This window comes from Nomascus leucogenys, chromosome 19, assembly GCF_006542625.1.
Source record: "Nomascus leucogenys isolate Asia chromosome 19, Asia_NLE_v1, whole genome shotgun sequence".
NCBI lineage: Eukaryota > Metazoa > Chordata > Mammalia > Primates > Hylobatidae > Nomascus > Nomascus leucogenys.
The window spans coordinates 58,104,368-58,118,054 of NC_044399.1; the positions used below are offsets into that span (position 1 = coordinate 58,104,368).

General features: G+C 47.5%; 1 protein-coding gene across 2 annotated transcripts in view; it reads right to left on the minus strand.

The window, feature by feature from the left end:
• The window catches only part of PLB1 (phospholipase B1), a 154,208-nt gene that overhangs the window by 23,756 nt on the left and 116,765 nt on the right, over positions 1–13,687 (minus strand). For both annotated transcript variants that reach the window (XM_030799599.1, XM_030799600.1), the window contains 4 exons: positions 13,543–13,614; positions 5,985–6,050; positions 2,355–2,415; positions 1,763–1,821 (listed from right to left, as the gene is read on the minus strand). In XM_030799599.1, the coding sequence (XP_030655459.1) occupies positions 1,763–1,821; positions 2,355–2,415; positions 5,985–6,050; positions 13,543–13,614 (258 nt within the window). The remainder of the gene's footprint in view (positions 1–1,762; positions 1,822–2,354; positions 2,416–5,984; positions 6,051–13,542; positions 13,615–13,687) is intronic.

Consider the following 13,687-nt stretch of genomic DNA (forward strand, 5'->3'; position numbering starts at 1 on the left):
TAGCAGCTAGGACCTGGATTTGCCTTTTCTAAAAATAGTACCGGCTTTTCTCCAGGCCACCTTAAACTTGGAGTGGTCTTGATACATTCTTCTCCCCAGTTCTTTACCTACAACCAGTAACCAAGTCCTGTTGGTTCCTCCTTTCCACCCTCCCTAGCACCCACCCCTTTCTTTTTGTCCCCTTTGCCGTGTTCCTAATTGAGACCCTCACCTCCTTGCCACAGGCAACACCCTGGCCTCCTGCCTGAGCGAACTGACTCCAGTTTCTGTTACTCCTGCACATGCCTCTTTCTTCATGTTCCCCAACCCCAGCCCTGACCCTTCAATGAGTCTCCCTTACCTTCAAGATTAAAGCCAAATCCCATCACCAGTCTTCTGAGGTCACCATAATCTGGTTTCTACTTTCCTTCCCCTTGTTTGCTCCCTCCTTCCCAAACCACACAAATCTTCAGGGCTAAGCTAAGTACCTGCCATTATGAGCTGGTCTACCCCATTACCACCCACTCCCATCCCCTCCTGGAATGCTGACCTCCCTCCTTTCCAGCAACTTACATTTCCAAATTCGTTCTCTAAGACCCTCATCAGTTCCTATCCCCTCTATAAAGCTTTCTCTAAATGCCCTGTCTTTAAAAAAAAGAAAAAAAAAACCCTTGAAATTTACAAAAGTAACAGATGTGAAATGATACAAGTATTTAAACAAATGAATAATCTACCCCTACCTTAAGAATCCTGCCCCTTGCCACAGATTCCACACTCCCTCCTCACCCACATGCAAATACCACCAGAGCTCATTAGTGGTGAACAGACTCATATGTGCCCTTCCACATCTTTTTCCATGTTCATGCCAAAATGGAAACACATTCACACACATGTGGGGCTGGTGTTTGTTTCTACTAAAATAAATACTCTATTTTAAAAGTCCTACATGGAGGGGAACGACGCACATGGGGGCCTATTAGGCAGTGGAGGGTGGGAGGAGGGAGAGGATCAGGAAACATAACTCATGGGTATCAGGCTTAATACCTGGGTGATTAAATAATCTTTGCAACAAACCCCATGCCACAAGTTTACCTGTGTAACAAACCTGCACATGTACCCCTGAACTTAGAAGTTTAAAAATAAAACAACCCAGTCCTATATGTCATCTATGTGATTATGCATTTCTTTCTGTGTACATTTCTTGTTTTTCTAGCCAGACAGGTTGCTGGGGGGCTATGACTGTGTTTCATACCTTATTTCCCTTAGAATTGCTAATAGAGTGTTGGTGTACACAACAATGGCTAAGTAATTGGCGAACACAATTCACTTAGCAAGACTGTGCTATGTGTGAGGAACTGGGCTCCCTCTGCCCCAAAGCACATGTCCTTAAATGGAGTAGGGAGCATGGGGCAGTGTGTGTGTAAGACCTGCCACTCTGAGTCTGGGTAGATGGAGATGAGTCCCCAGATGAAGGCAGGCAGACTTGAATGAGTGCCATCACACACCAACAAAACGCCTGTGAACAGTGGGGAAGGCGGGGATTGCTTCTCCCTGGGGAATCGAGGGGAGGCCTCATGGAGGAGGCGGCTTTCAGCAGAACCGGGAAGGTGGCGAAACAGGGCATTCTACATCTCCTGGCTGTGTTTCAGTGCCTGACATGGGTAGACCCTCAGTAACATGGGCTCAGCACTGAAAGCGGAGCCAATGATGGGGAAGCACGGATTCTGCTCGGGGCCTGGCTGGACTCTGAGCTGCCCATCCTGGTTCACAGCTCACTACTCACCGTCAGAGAGTCACCCAGGGCGGCCACCACTTTGACGTCTGCTGGTCGGAGCTCATGGACTAGGGGAGACAAGCAGAGAGGTGGTTGTGGGGGCTGGGGGTGTCTACCTCTTAAAGTATACATTTTACCAGAAGTCTATAACTCTGTCCCACTGCTCGTAAGGCTTTAGCAGTTTTGCCCCTTCCATTCATTCAGAGCAACCAAGGCACTGAAGGGAATGGGTTTCATGGCTATCGTCCACCCTCAGAAGAGTCTGATTGACATTGGGGTGGTCCAGGAAAGTTCCAGCTGCAGGGTCATGTAGCACAGGCAGGTAGAATCCCAATCCCTGACTCTACCTGCCTCACTAGGCAGGGAGGCCTAAGGGACTGCCACTGGGACTATAAGGAGACAAGAAGTAGCATTCAACAGAGAGGTCTGTGCACCTCCACAGGGAAGCCCAGCTGTGGCGGTAGGCTGCAGGATCTAGGTCTGCACTGCATGGGAATTAGCAAGTCCCGCTTAAAGCTCCAGGGTATGTTTGCAGGGTCTCCCCGCAACCTGATATTCAGCAAGGCCCTTAATTGAAGGGGATGATGACGTTTTCACTCACCAGAGGTTGGAACACTACTGGAAGCCTTCCACTCTGTACACAGGAAGTCACTGCCCCAGTTCTAAATCAACAGGAGAAAAGATTCAGTGCCCAACACTCATGGTGCAGGGAGATAAGCTTCAGCCCAAGAAGTACCAGCTAAGGGATTATTGATGGAGGCTAGAAATGAGTCACCATACAGGATCATGTGAGGGAAAAAACTGTGAGTTATAGGTGGGCTAGGAGGGAAATTAGAGGGGGAGAAATGGGTGTGTCTAGCTACCCCTATGCACAACCCATAGTGCATGTCTCCACATGTGCACCCACACACAACCTTTCTTATCCCAATATATCTATGCTTTGAATGGAGCCAGTGGCTGCCCCAAAGCAGGGAAGAAAACCATGAAGTCCTATACAGGTGGGTCTCCCAAAGGAACACAGCATTTGGATGCCTAACATGAGATTACAGGTATGTGTGTTTTATAAAATTAAGCTAATTGACACTAATTATAATGCTAGAACCTAAACAATAATTAAAATATTTTTAGAATAATAACAAAATATTTTAAAATTGTAAAGCTCCTGGTTTCTGCCTGTCTTTTCTGGATACCTGTATGTCTTTTTGCATATTTAACTTAACAGCTTTATTCCTTATATGCTTTTAAATTAATGTAAGCAACCCTGAATGCTTTTAGTCAATTTTCTTTGTCTCTAATACAGAGCATATTTTCCAGGTGCTGGGGGAAGGAGTGGGATGGGAAGCAGAGGGCACAGAAATGATTAGTACCAGAAATCTGGGGGAGAATTGAGTATCTTCCCAAAGTCTCAAATATATGCATGCTGAGTACGGAGTAGGGCTTGACCAGCAGGTTGACTGATTGTCCAGGAGTCTGACTGCCAGATGCTATGAAAGCTTATCTCATCTGTTCACTCAGATGATGAAGACAAGACTTGAAATATTCCTACCATGAGGGAGCAAAAATGGAACTTCTTTTAAATATTATTTGCTAAATCCAATGGAATTTAGTTTTTTTCCAAGGGATTGCTCAATTCATCATACTGATGGATTTCTTCTGTTTAAAGGTTTAATGAACTCAAGAACATGCTTGTGTGCAGATGACAAATACTCAGAGAAAATGCAACATAAAAAGTTATTCAGCCATCAGTACATGAGCTATATCTCAGATATTTGGTGAACCAGAGATAAGCATATTCCATGTAGATTAACAGACCCTGGTTGGAATTGAAACGTGCTCATCCGTCACAAGGGAAGAACCATGCACCACATCCAAAATCAGTGCATCCAAATCTCCTAAAGATCTTAAGCTGCAGATTCTGATTCAGCAGGTTTGGGGTGGTGCCCAGGACTCTGCATTTCTAAAAAGCTCCCAGGTAAAGCCTCTTTGTGGCTACTTTATTAGTTTTGCTTTTATTATTTATAATTGACATATAAGTGTACATATTTATGAGGCATAGTGTGATATTTTGATACATCTCTACAATGTGCAATGATCAAATCAGGGTAATTAGCCTATCCCTCACTTCAAAAATGTACCATTTCTTTGTGTTGGGAAGATTCAAAATCTGCTGTTCTAGCTATTTGAAAATATATGGTAAACTGTTAACTATAGTCACCCTACTGTGCTATAGAACACTAGAAATTCTCCTTCCTATCTAGCTGTAATTTTCTGTTAATCAATTTCTGCTATCCCTACTCCCCAACCACCATCCACACTTCCCAGCCTCTAATAACCACTATTTATACTCTACTTCTGTGAAGTCAACTTCTTAAGCTTCTGCATATGGTGAGAACATGTAGTATTTGTCTTTCTGTGCCTGACTTATTTCACTTAACGTAATGTCCTCTAGGCTCATCCACGTTACCTCAGATGACAGAATTCTGTTTCTGTGGTTACTTTGAGTAGAAAAGCTGTTAAAATAAACACACACCCTTCTAGCTCTGGGATTTTTAGCTCTTCCAGCAGCAAAAGCAAAGATGCATGAGACTGAAGAACCAAGAGGGCAGATCCAGACCCATTCGGCTCACCATTGTCTACCCAGCACTTAGCACAGTGCCCACGCCACGTAGCTTCCAATAGGTAAATGTTGAATAAATGAAGAAATGCCTGATTCACAAGATACGGCTGACGTTTCAATTCTCGGGGAATTTGGTCACTGGTTCAATGAGGACAAGCCTCCACTGGGCTAACGTGAGCCTGAGAAAATTCAGAGAGGCTGGACACAGCATAACTCACAGCCAGAAATCTGGTATTGCTTGTACCCCAGAGCTTAGCATCCCATAGTTCTTAATAATTTCATGAGTTAGTTTCTTCAGCTGGCTTATAAAATGTCTTTCCCCAATCACTCCTGCTGATGGCCAACCCATTCTACACATAGCAGTCAGGTAGATCTTTGAAAGACGTGAACCAGATCATGTCACTCTCTCCTGAGACCGCCAATGGCTTCCCACCTTTCTCCACTTGAAATTCAACATTTTTACTCAGTAATTTAGGCTTTGTGTGATCTGGCTCCTTGGCACTCCTGATCTCATTTCCCCCACTCTCCACCTCATTCTCATGCCCCTAGCCACTCTGACTTTCTTTCTCTTCCCCAAATACACCCAACACAGTCCCACTTCTGAGCCTGTGTGGTCCATGGTCCTTCTGCCTGGCACTGTGTTCCTGACTCCCTGTGTAGCAAGTATCTCTTCATTATACCATGCCTAGCCATGTATATAAGACACCTTTCTCAGTAGATTGTAAGCTACGTGAGGGCCGGGATCCATCTGTCTGGTTAACACTTCTGTCTTCCTGGAATAGTGTCTGGCACATAGTGTGTGTTGAATAATTGTGAAACTCTATTGGGCTCTTACTTCCCTTGGTCCGGACCATGTTCGATACTTCTCTGCATGCCTTCTAGCCCCTAACATGAGACTGGATATAATATAGGTGTGAAACTGCAACTGCTGGTCGAACCCCATCCTGGTGACCAACAGACCTGATCTGGACCTGAAACTGCTGGTCGAACCCCATCCTGGTGACCAACAGACCTGATCTGGACCAGACCTGACTGCCAGTCATGGTGTAGTCCAGGGTCCTCCAGGCCGTCTTTGCAGTGGCCGTCCTAGGCTCACAGACATGGTTAATCCAATGGAATTAACCATGGGCTCTGAATCCTCAGCACTAGAATGATTGACTTGAACCAAACAAGGCCTAGGGGCCCACAGGAACGTGAACATGAGCATGCCTCCACTTCCTTTTGGGCCCCATCCCCGGAATTGTAGTTCCCTCCCACTCAGCCTCCACCTTCCAAGAAGTCAATGCCACATCACACCCGCTGCCTCTCCCTCTTGAGAGGCTGAGCTGCCTAAGCAAGTAACCATGTCTGTGAGCCCAGGATTGCCAAGGTCAAAGAAAATCGATCCACAGGCACTTCCTCTGCTTGGGGGCTGACATCAGGTAAGCAACTTGAGAACATGTTAGGGCAATCCTGGGGCTTCGTGGTCCGGGAGCCTTTTCTGCACATTCCAATCCCCATACGTAAGAAGTACATTTCTGCTTCAGTGAATACTCTGAACCCTGTACCACACCCAAGCCCCTGGCAGGTGGAAATGGTTTTGTGTCTGAGAGAGGCAGACGTGAGTCGGGTTACCTCAATGGCTGGCTTTGTGGGGTACGTGTAGTTACTGTTCCGAGGGGTTCTCAGGAAGGGCTCATTCTAAGAGAAAAGAAGCCACATGGAGAGGTTATCTGGCAGCACTGAAGTTTGCTTGAGAAGGAGAAAAACTAACAATCCTGCCCTGTAGATTTATCTAACATGATTCTTCTGTACTTATATAGAACTGTATAAACATAATTTCATTCTTTCCCCCGGAGAGTTTTACATAACAGCTTTGGCAAGGGATGGACAACAAAAATCGTGCAGAGGGTTTCATACCCATTGCAGTCTGGGGTCTGCGCTTTTGTGTTTCTCCTAGCAACTGAACAGCTCCCTAATCCTCAGACCTGTCTATTTTCTTGGCTTTGTAATTTCTCTAGCAAGGGATTCATGTTTCAGCATTTTTTTTTATCTTCCAGAAAGTGTTATGATTATCAATATATTTGAATATCTGTTATGTTTTTCTTTCTGCCTCCTTTGAACTATATGTCTTTTCCTCTTTAGGTTGGGTTCCTGTATCTTAGTCATTTTTTTTTTCTTGTAAAACACCCTCCTCATTCCCTACTTACCTATCTGTTTCACAATCAGTTTTCACAAAAGCCCAGTCAAGAATCCAAGTCCCCCCAGTTGCAGGTAAGGAGTTAATTAAAGAAGGAAGAAGGAAGCAGACAAAGGAGAAATGGGGAGAAAGCTAATGAGAAAATGTACAAATAACAGCGAAGCAAGATCAAGTTGATAAGACTGAGATCAGGAAACAGCAACCGGGCCCAGGGCTGTGAACACTCTCACAAAATGTGCTCAGTGGAGTAGTAAGCCCATGGTCTGAAAATGTGAGAATAAAATGGGAACAAGAAGAAAAAACTAGGCTGGCACAGTGGCCCATGCCTGTATTCCCAGTGTTTTGGGAGGCCAGGGTAGGAGGATTGCTTGGGGCCAAGAGTTTAATACCAGCTTGGGAAGCATAGCAAGACCCCATCTCTACAACAAATTAAAAAAATAAATTAGCTCAACATGGTGGCATGTGCCTGTAGTCCTAGCTACTCAAGAGGCTGAGGCAGAAGGATTGCTTGAACCCAGGAGTTTGTGGTTACAGTGAGCTATAATTGTGCCAGTGCACTCAGCCTGGGCAACAGAGTGAGACTCTGTTTCAAAAAAAAAAAAAAATTATTCTGGGCACAGCACTTTGGGAGGCCAAGAGGGGGTTGATTACATGAGGCCAGGAGTTCAAGACCAGCCTGGACAACATGGTGAAACCCTGTCTCTACTAAAAATACAAAAAAAAAAGAAAAATTATCCAGGTGTGGTGGTACACATCTGTAATCCCAGCTACTTGAGAGGGTGAGGCATGAGGATTGTTTGAACCTGGGAGGCAGCGGTTGCAGTAAGATGAGATCGTGCCAGTGCACTCCAGTCTGGGTAACAGAGCAAGACTCTGTTTCAAAAAAAAAAGGAAAACCAGAATGTTGGAAAAGTGATCTTGTCTCATACCTGACCACATGTACACAACCACGTTCTTGCCTGGCATTGTAGATGACTGACTTTCCAACCCCCAAATGCCCCACTTTATAGATGAGCAGCTGCTGAGTCCCAGAGTGAGGAAGGGACTGGCTCCAGGTTAGGGAACAAGTGATGAATGCCGAACTGGGGCCAGAGCTGACCCGACAGGCCTCTTGCCTGGTTCCATTCCTCACACTGGAGGTAAGGCCAACAAAAACCCTGTTGGTCAGACAGCAGGAAAAGAAGAGAGGGACACAGCAGCGACTGGGAGGACAGAGTCCACCCACACAGAGCTCTCAGCCCCCAGCTCAGATCCTGGTTCCCTGAGGCACCCGACAAGTCTCCCCTTTCCTCTGGTCTCAGCATTCCTGTCTGAAACAGGGGCTGGTAACCGATATCCTTTCTTTCTTTTTTGAGATGGAGTCTTGCTCTGTCGCCCAGGCTGGAGTGCAGTGGCGCTATCTCCGCTCACTGCAAGCTCTGCCTCCTGGGTTCACGCCATTCTCCTGCCTCAGCCTCCCGAGTAACTGGGACTACAGGCACCCGCCACCACACCCGGCTATTTTTATTTTTTATTTTTTGTATTTTTTTGTATTTTTAGTAGAGTTAGGGGTTTCACCATGTTAGCCAGGATGGTCTCAATCTCCTGACCTTGTGATCCACCCACCTCAGCCTCCCAAAGTGCTGGGATTACAGACGTGAGCCATCACGCCCAGCCCCTGACATCCTTTCAAGGAGAGGTACTCAGGGCCAAGTGGGAGAAGTGAGCCCTGGACCCTCTGCAACAGCGTAAGACAGAAGAGGGCTTATGGTGGCAGGTCCATGTAGCTACTTGGGCTTGTCTCGGGTTAACAGTAAGCATTCCCTGAGCATTCACTAACAGACAGGGCGATCTGGGAGCATTCTATAAATAAGTGCCCCATGCTGGTTGAGCAGCTCAAGCGTTAGAGAGCACTTCTAGGTGCCAGGATGAGGGGAGGAGAGAAAGAAACTCACAATTGGCTCAGGTGGGGAGACAGACTTGAGAAGCTAAGGCAGTGAAGCATCAGAGAATGGCGTGGCCAGTCAGTGCAGCACCTGCTGAGGAACTGCGGACAGATTTGGAGATGGAGGGTCCTCAGAGAAAAGAGTCAGTGGCATTCTCCCTGCACTTCAAAGGAGCCCAGACTCGGCTTAGGGTCCAGGGGCTGGAGCCAGTCCTACTGTGACCAGCATGGGAGGCACTGAGGGAAGGGCAAACTTGACCTTTTTGGAAGTGCTGCGAGTGCAATTGGACAATGTGTTTCATTGAATCTATTTGATCACAAGATCTACAGGTTGGGGAAAGGGAGGCAGAGCTAAGGGAAAGGAAAGGGCCAGAGGTCAAGGAGACACTAGAATGTGTTGCAGACTGAGGCCATGGCAAGAACAGTTACAGCTCGGGGTTGTGGCAGGCAGGCAGCCGGGGTGCCTCAGGGCTTTCTTCCCCCTCCCCTTCTTTTCTTTTTTTCCCCCAGCTCCTATATTCCTGTCTAATGGGCTTTTATTGGGTTTTATTGGGCTTGTTTTTAGCTGGATTTATTGACCATTGACCATTTGGTGCATGCATGAGTCAGAGTGGTTTAAAGGCCTGGAGCCAATCAGATGACGTGAAAGAGGGGTTCGATTGAGCCTGACTGGCTCTTGAAGGCTAGGTTTGGAGCCCCCGTGAGTAGAAAGGGGGGCCGACTGAATGGTAGAACAAGGAACCGGTCTAGTAGTTCCAGCCATGCAAAGACGGTGTGGGCTGCCTGGGGAGGCAGAGCCCAGACAGCCTCCTGATGTGAGTCAGCAACGTGAGTCAGTGGCTGTGGGACAAGGCCATCAACATCCTGGCTGCATTACCAGGTGTAGTTCCATGGGGAAGGAGGGGTGATTTTCTTCTCTGGTTGTGCTGGTTGGATCAAACCAGATGTACAGTCACCACCTTACAAGGGGCCACATTCCAAGGAGAAATACCCATATGAGGCAGGAGCTGGCAGCCATGTGTGCAATGAGTGGCTGGAACTGAGAAGACTCTCAGCTGGGTGGTGGCAGTCAGAGGCAGGAGGACATAATGGTATTTCATGGGATGTCCTATGAGGTTTTCTATCCCATTCCATTCCAAAAGTGCTAGTTCTGGCTGAGTGTGGTGGTTCACACCTGTAATCCCAGCACTTTGGGAGGCCAATGTGGGAAGATTGCTTGAGCTCAGGAGTTTGAGACCAGCCTGGGCAATAGAGTGAGACCCCATCACTATTAATTAAAAAAACAGAAAAGTGCTGGTTCTTTACCTACACTGATTTCAGGTGGTAACAAAGTGTGAACATTTGGGGACAGAGAGCATTAGGACAAATACCTAATGCAGGCATGGCTTAAAATCTAGATGACCGGTTGATAGGTACAGCAAACCACCATGGCACATGTATACCTATGTAACAAACCTGCACCTTCTGCACATGTATCCTGGAACTTAAAGTAAAATAAATAAAAAAAAAAAAAAAAAAAAGAAAGTGTGAACATTTAAGCAGAGGCCATAGGGTGTCTTGGGAGGGATGTGGTAGAAGAATTCCATTATTCTATGAGAGATTGCATCCACAGAAGTCTAAGGCCCTCCCTACTGAGAACCTAAGATTACATAAGTCTATTGTTTCATGGTGGGAAGGTGGGACTAGTTAGCCTTTAACGTACAAAGTGATGAGGATCTGAGCCCCTGCAGTGGCAGTGGGAACAGGAAGAGGGACAGGTGGGAAGAATCCTGTTAGATTCTGGAAGACTGGTAAGAATCCGATTAGATAGGGTCCCTGACATTTCATGCCTGTAGAGCTTGAAAACCCCAATGACGTTGACAGAAATAGAGAACTCCTAAGGAACAGAGAGTTTGGGAAGACAAAGAATTAGTTCCTATTTAGACATTCCTTGCTCAGAAAATTATTTTTTGAACGAATGTTAAGCTTGAGATGGTGGTGGGGTCATGGCAGGATTGGATTTAGAAGCTCTGAGCATCAAAAAGATAACAATGTCACTTATATGTAATTCAATATAGAAACACTGCTAAACAACAAAGTAAGTTTAAGGGAATTTGATAAACTTCGGCTTATTGTCGTAAGAAAAGATAGGGTACAATACATGAACTTATTTCAGCCCCCCTCCTGCTTGATCATACATTAATCTGCCTTTTGGGTAACCTTATACCAGATAGAGCATCCAAGGGGAAATGTATTTTAAAGGTCAGAAATAGAGGACTGGAGTTCGAGAAAGGAGAAATGAAGACACAGATTGAGAGACTGAGGAATCCAGCACAAAGAAATTTTACAGGAAATCCTGGAAATGGATAAGTATCAGAGTGAGAGGATGTGGAGAGAGAGAAAAGAAAAGAGAGGCCGGGCACAGCTGCTCACCCTTGTAATCCCAGCTCTTTGGAAGGCCGAGGCTGGTGGATCACTTGAGTCCAGAGTTCAAAACCAGCCTGAGCAACATGGCAAGACACCCCACCCCTACCAAAACAAATGAACCAAAATTAGCTGGGCATGGTGGTGCATGCCTGCAGTCCCAACTACTCAGGAGGCTGAGGTGGGAGGATGGCTTGAGCCCAGGAGTTGAAGGCTGCAGAGAGCTGTGATTGCGCCACTGCACTTCCAGCCTGGGAGACAGAGCAAGACCCTGTTTCAAAAAGCGAGTGAAAAAGGAAAGAAAATAGAATGGAGACATGAAAATTGGAGAATATCTACATTTTCAAGACTGGGGAAAGGGAGGAGGAGGGTCATTAAAGGCAAGCAAACAGAAGACCAGAAAAATCAAGGCAATTTAGTGTCCACAAACCCAGGAAGGAGTGAATTTCAAGGGGGAGGTGGTGACATTTGACAAGGGCTTCAGAGAGGTCAAAAAGAATGAAAGCTAAAAAAAGGACCAGGCATTCAGCCAGCTGCCCTGGGGTTAGGAAAGGAGTGGGCAGAGAGCCCATTAAGGCAGAGTATAGGCTCAGTCCACAGAATGGCTAGTCAAAAGTTGTCTTTAAAAGAATTTGTCCAACTTGAAAGTACAACAGAAATCCACGGTGTGCAGTTAAGTCACCATACCTGGCACGCAGAATGTATGAGCAGTTAGACTGGGGACGGGAGGAGAAGGGAGGAGGCTGAGAAAGCTCATGCTCACAGCCATCTCGGCCTCCTGCCTCCCACCCCCCACTGCGTCTTGCCTGTCGCCTGTTGCCTCTATGTTTAGACACATCTAGGACAAAAATATGTGCTGCCTGGCCCCTGTCAGCTCACACTGAGATGCTGGTGGACTTTTATATCACTCCAAGGCACATGGGAGGGAGCAGATGGGACCCGAGGAATGCAGAATGCTCAGAACACAGTGAAGTTGGGCTGGCCAACAGATGGACCCTTTCAGAATGGGCTCCAAGGTTGCTTAGCAACAGCTTCACCCGGGCTGGGCTTCTACTGGTTCCACGAGGCTGGATCTGCTCACCTCTGCAAATCAGTGCAGTAGCTCCATCGGGCTCTGTCTAGAAGGGAGGCGCTGAGCCCACTCAGCTTAAGATGCTGCTGGGTGGAACAGCCTCCTTTTGGGGGTCTCTGCCTGATCTGGGACAGAGCCTGGAAGCAGTTGCCTTGAAGCCCAGGGTGACAGGGCTTGAAGTCACCAGGGTGACAGTTGCCTTGAAGCCCAGGGTGACTGACCCAGTGCTTAGGCTCCAACTCAGTACTCAATACACATTTGTTGAAAGAAAGAGCAAATGATGGCTGCTTTTGTCATGTAATGGAAGGGCAGTGGACAGCTTGGAAAGGGCCCTCCACGGCCGATATTCAGTATGGCTATAGGGTTGGTAAAATATTGAAATATCTACAATATGGCTATTTCTGAGTCCTCAAATGCCCCCACTATCCACGTTCCCTGGCTTCTCCCCTAGAACCCCCAGGCATCCTTAAGAAAGCAGTTAAAGAGTTTACACCTGGCACAGTAGGGGCCTCTAAGGTTTTGCTCCAGGCCTTTGGCCAGCATCTGACCACCTGGACTAGAGGCATCTGTGTTGCACTAGCTGTTGCAGAATCTGACAATCTCCTTAGCTCCAAGCACAAGACCCAGCAACTGAGCCCTCTGCTATGACTATCTTCACTTCCCATCCCTTCTTCCTGCCATTCTAGCTCTCCTGATGGGGCTGATGGCACACAAGACTGAGCCTGAGCCCAAGACGGGGGTAGGGCAGGCAGTAGACAGGGAGCAGGCATGCGAACAGGGGTGCCCACTCTCTCAGGAGTCCCAGCAGACACACAGGGGAGCTGCAGGTCCATTCCCCAGCAAGGAGGGTGGGAGAGGGTGGTGTGGCCAACCTAGGAGGGAAACCCAGCCTCCCAGATTGGGTCAGGCCTTCTGCTTTTATTGCTGCTGAGGGCTTTCTGGCCTTGGCCTTATTTGGTTAAAAAGCCATAAGACAGGGCCTAGAAACAGGAGCTGAAGACAACGGGAACCTGCCCCCACCCCAGGCCTGAAGTCAAGCTTAACAAGCACTTACGGATTCCTCCTTAAAAGGAGCCTGGAGCTGCTGTGTCCTTGTAGGCCTATCCTCGTCCCTCCTCCATACAGCTCCGGGCTCTGCCCTTTGCTGGCTGTCCTCTGTGATCCTTTCCTTGTGGAATCTCCCTAATCCCCGCTCTCCTGTCTCCAACCACAGCTCCTGAGCCTGCCTGGCTCCTGCCTGGGCCCTCTAACCTGCAGTCAGACTTTTTCATCTGCCCCAGGCACCACTGCTAAAAGAAGCCTTCCTGCCATTTTCCTGGCATCCCAATTTCCTCTCTCAGGAGCCCACTTTTCTCACCAGGATCCTCTCCCTCTGCTGGGGCCCAGGCCTCCTCTCCCTGCTGCATCTCCTGTTCCCAATGGCAGCTGCACTCTCGTCTCCCCTCTCACCTCCCCTGTCCATTCTCCAAATCTCTCAGGCCTCAGTAAGGGGGCGAGATGGGTACCAAGGAAGCTGTGGTGGAGGACGAAGTGGGTAGGGCAAGCTGTGTGCCCTGGTTTGTGGAGAGGAGCCAGGCAGGTCCTGCCCTATTACCTGAGTGGGACAGGTGATGGGCATCTCTGCTCTCAGGTCCAGGGTCTCTGTTTTGCTTCCAAGTGGTTCAAGCTGATTCAGGGAAGAAAAGAGAGACACGGGTGTAGTAGTTTGTTTCCATGGAAATGAACATTCTCTGGCAGAA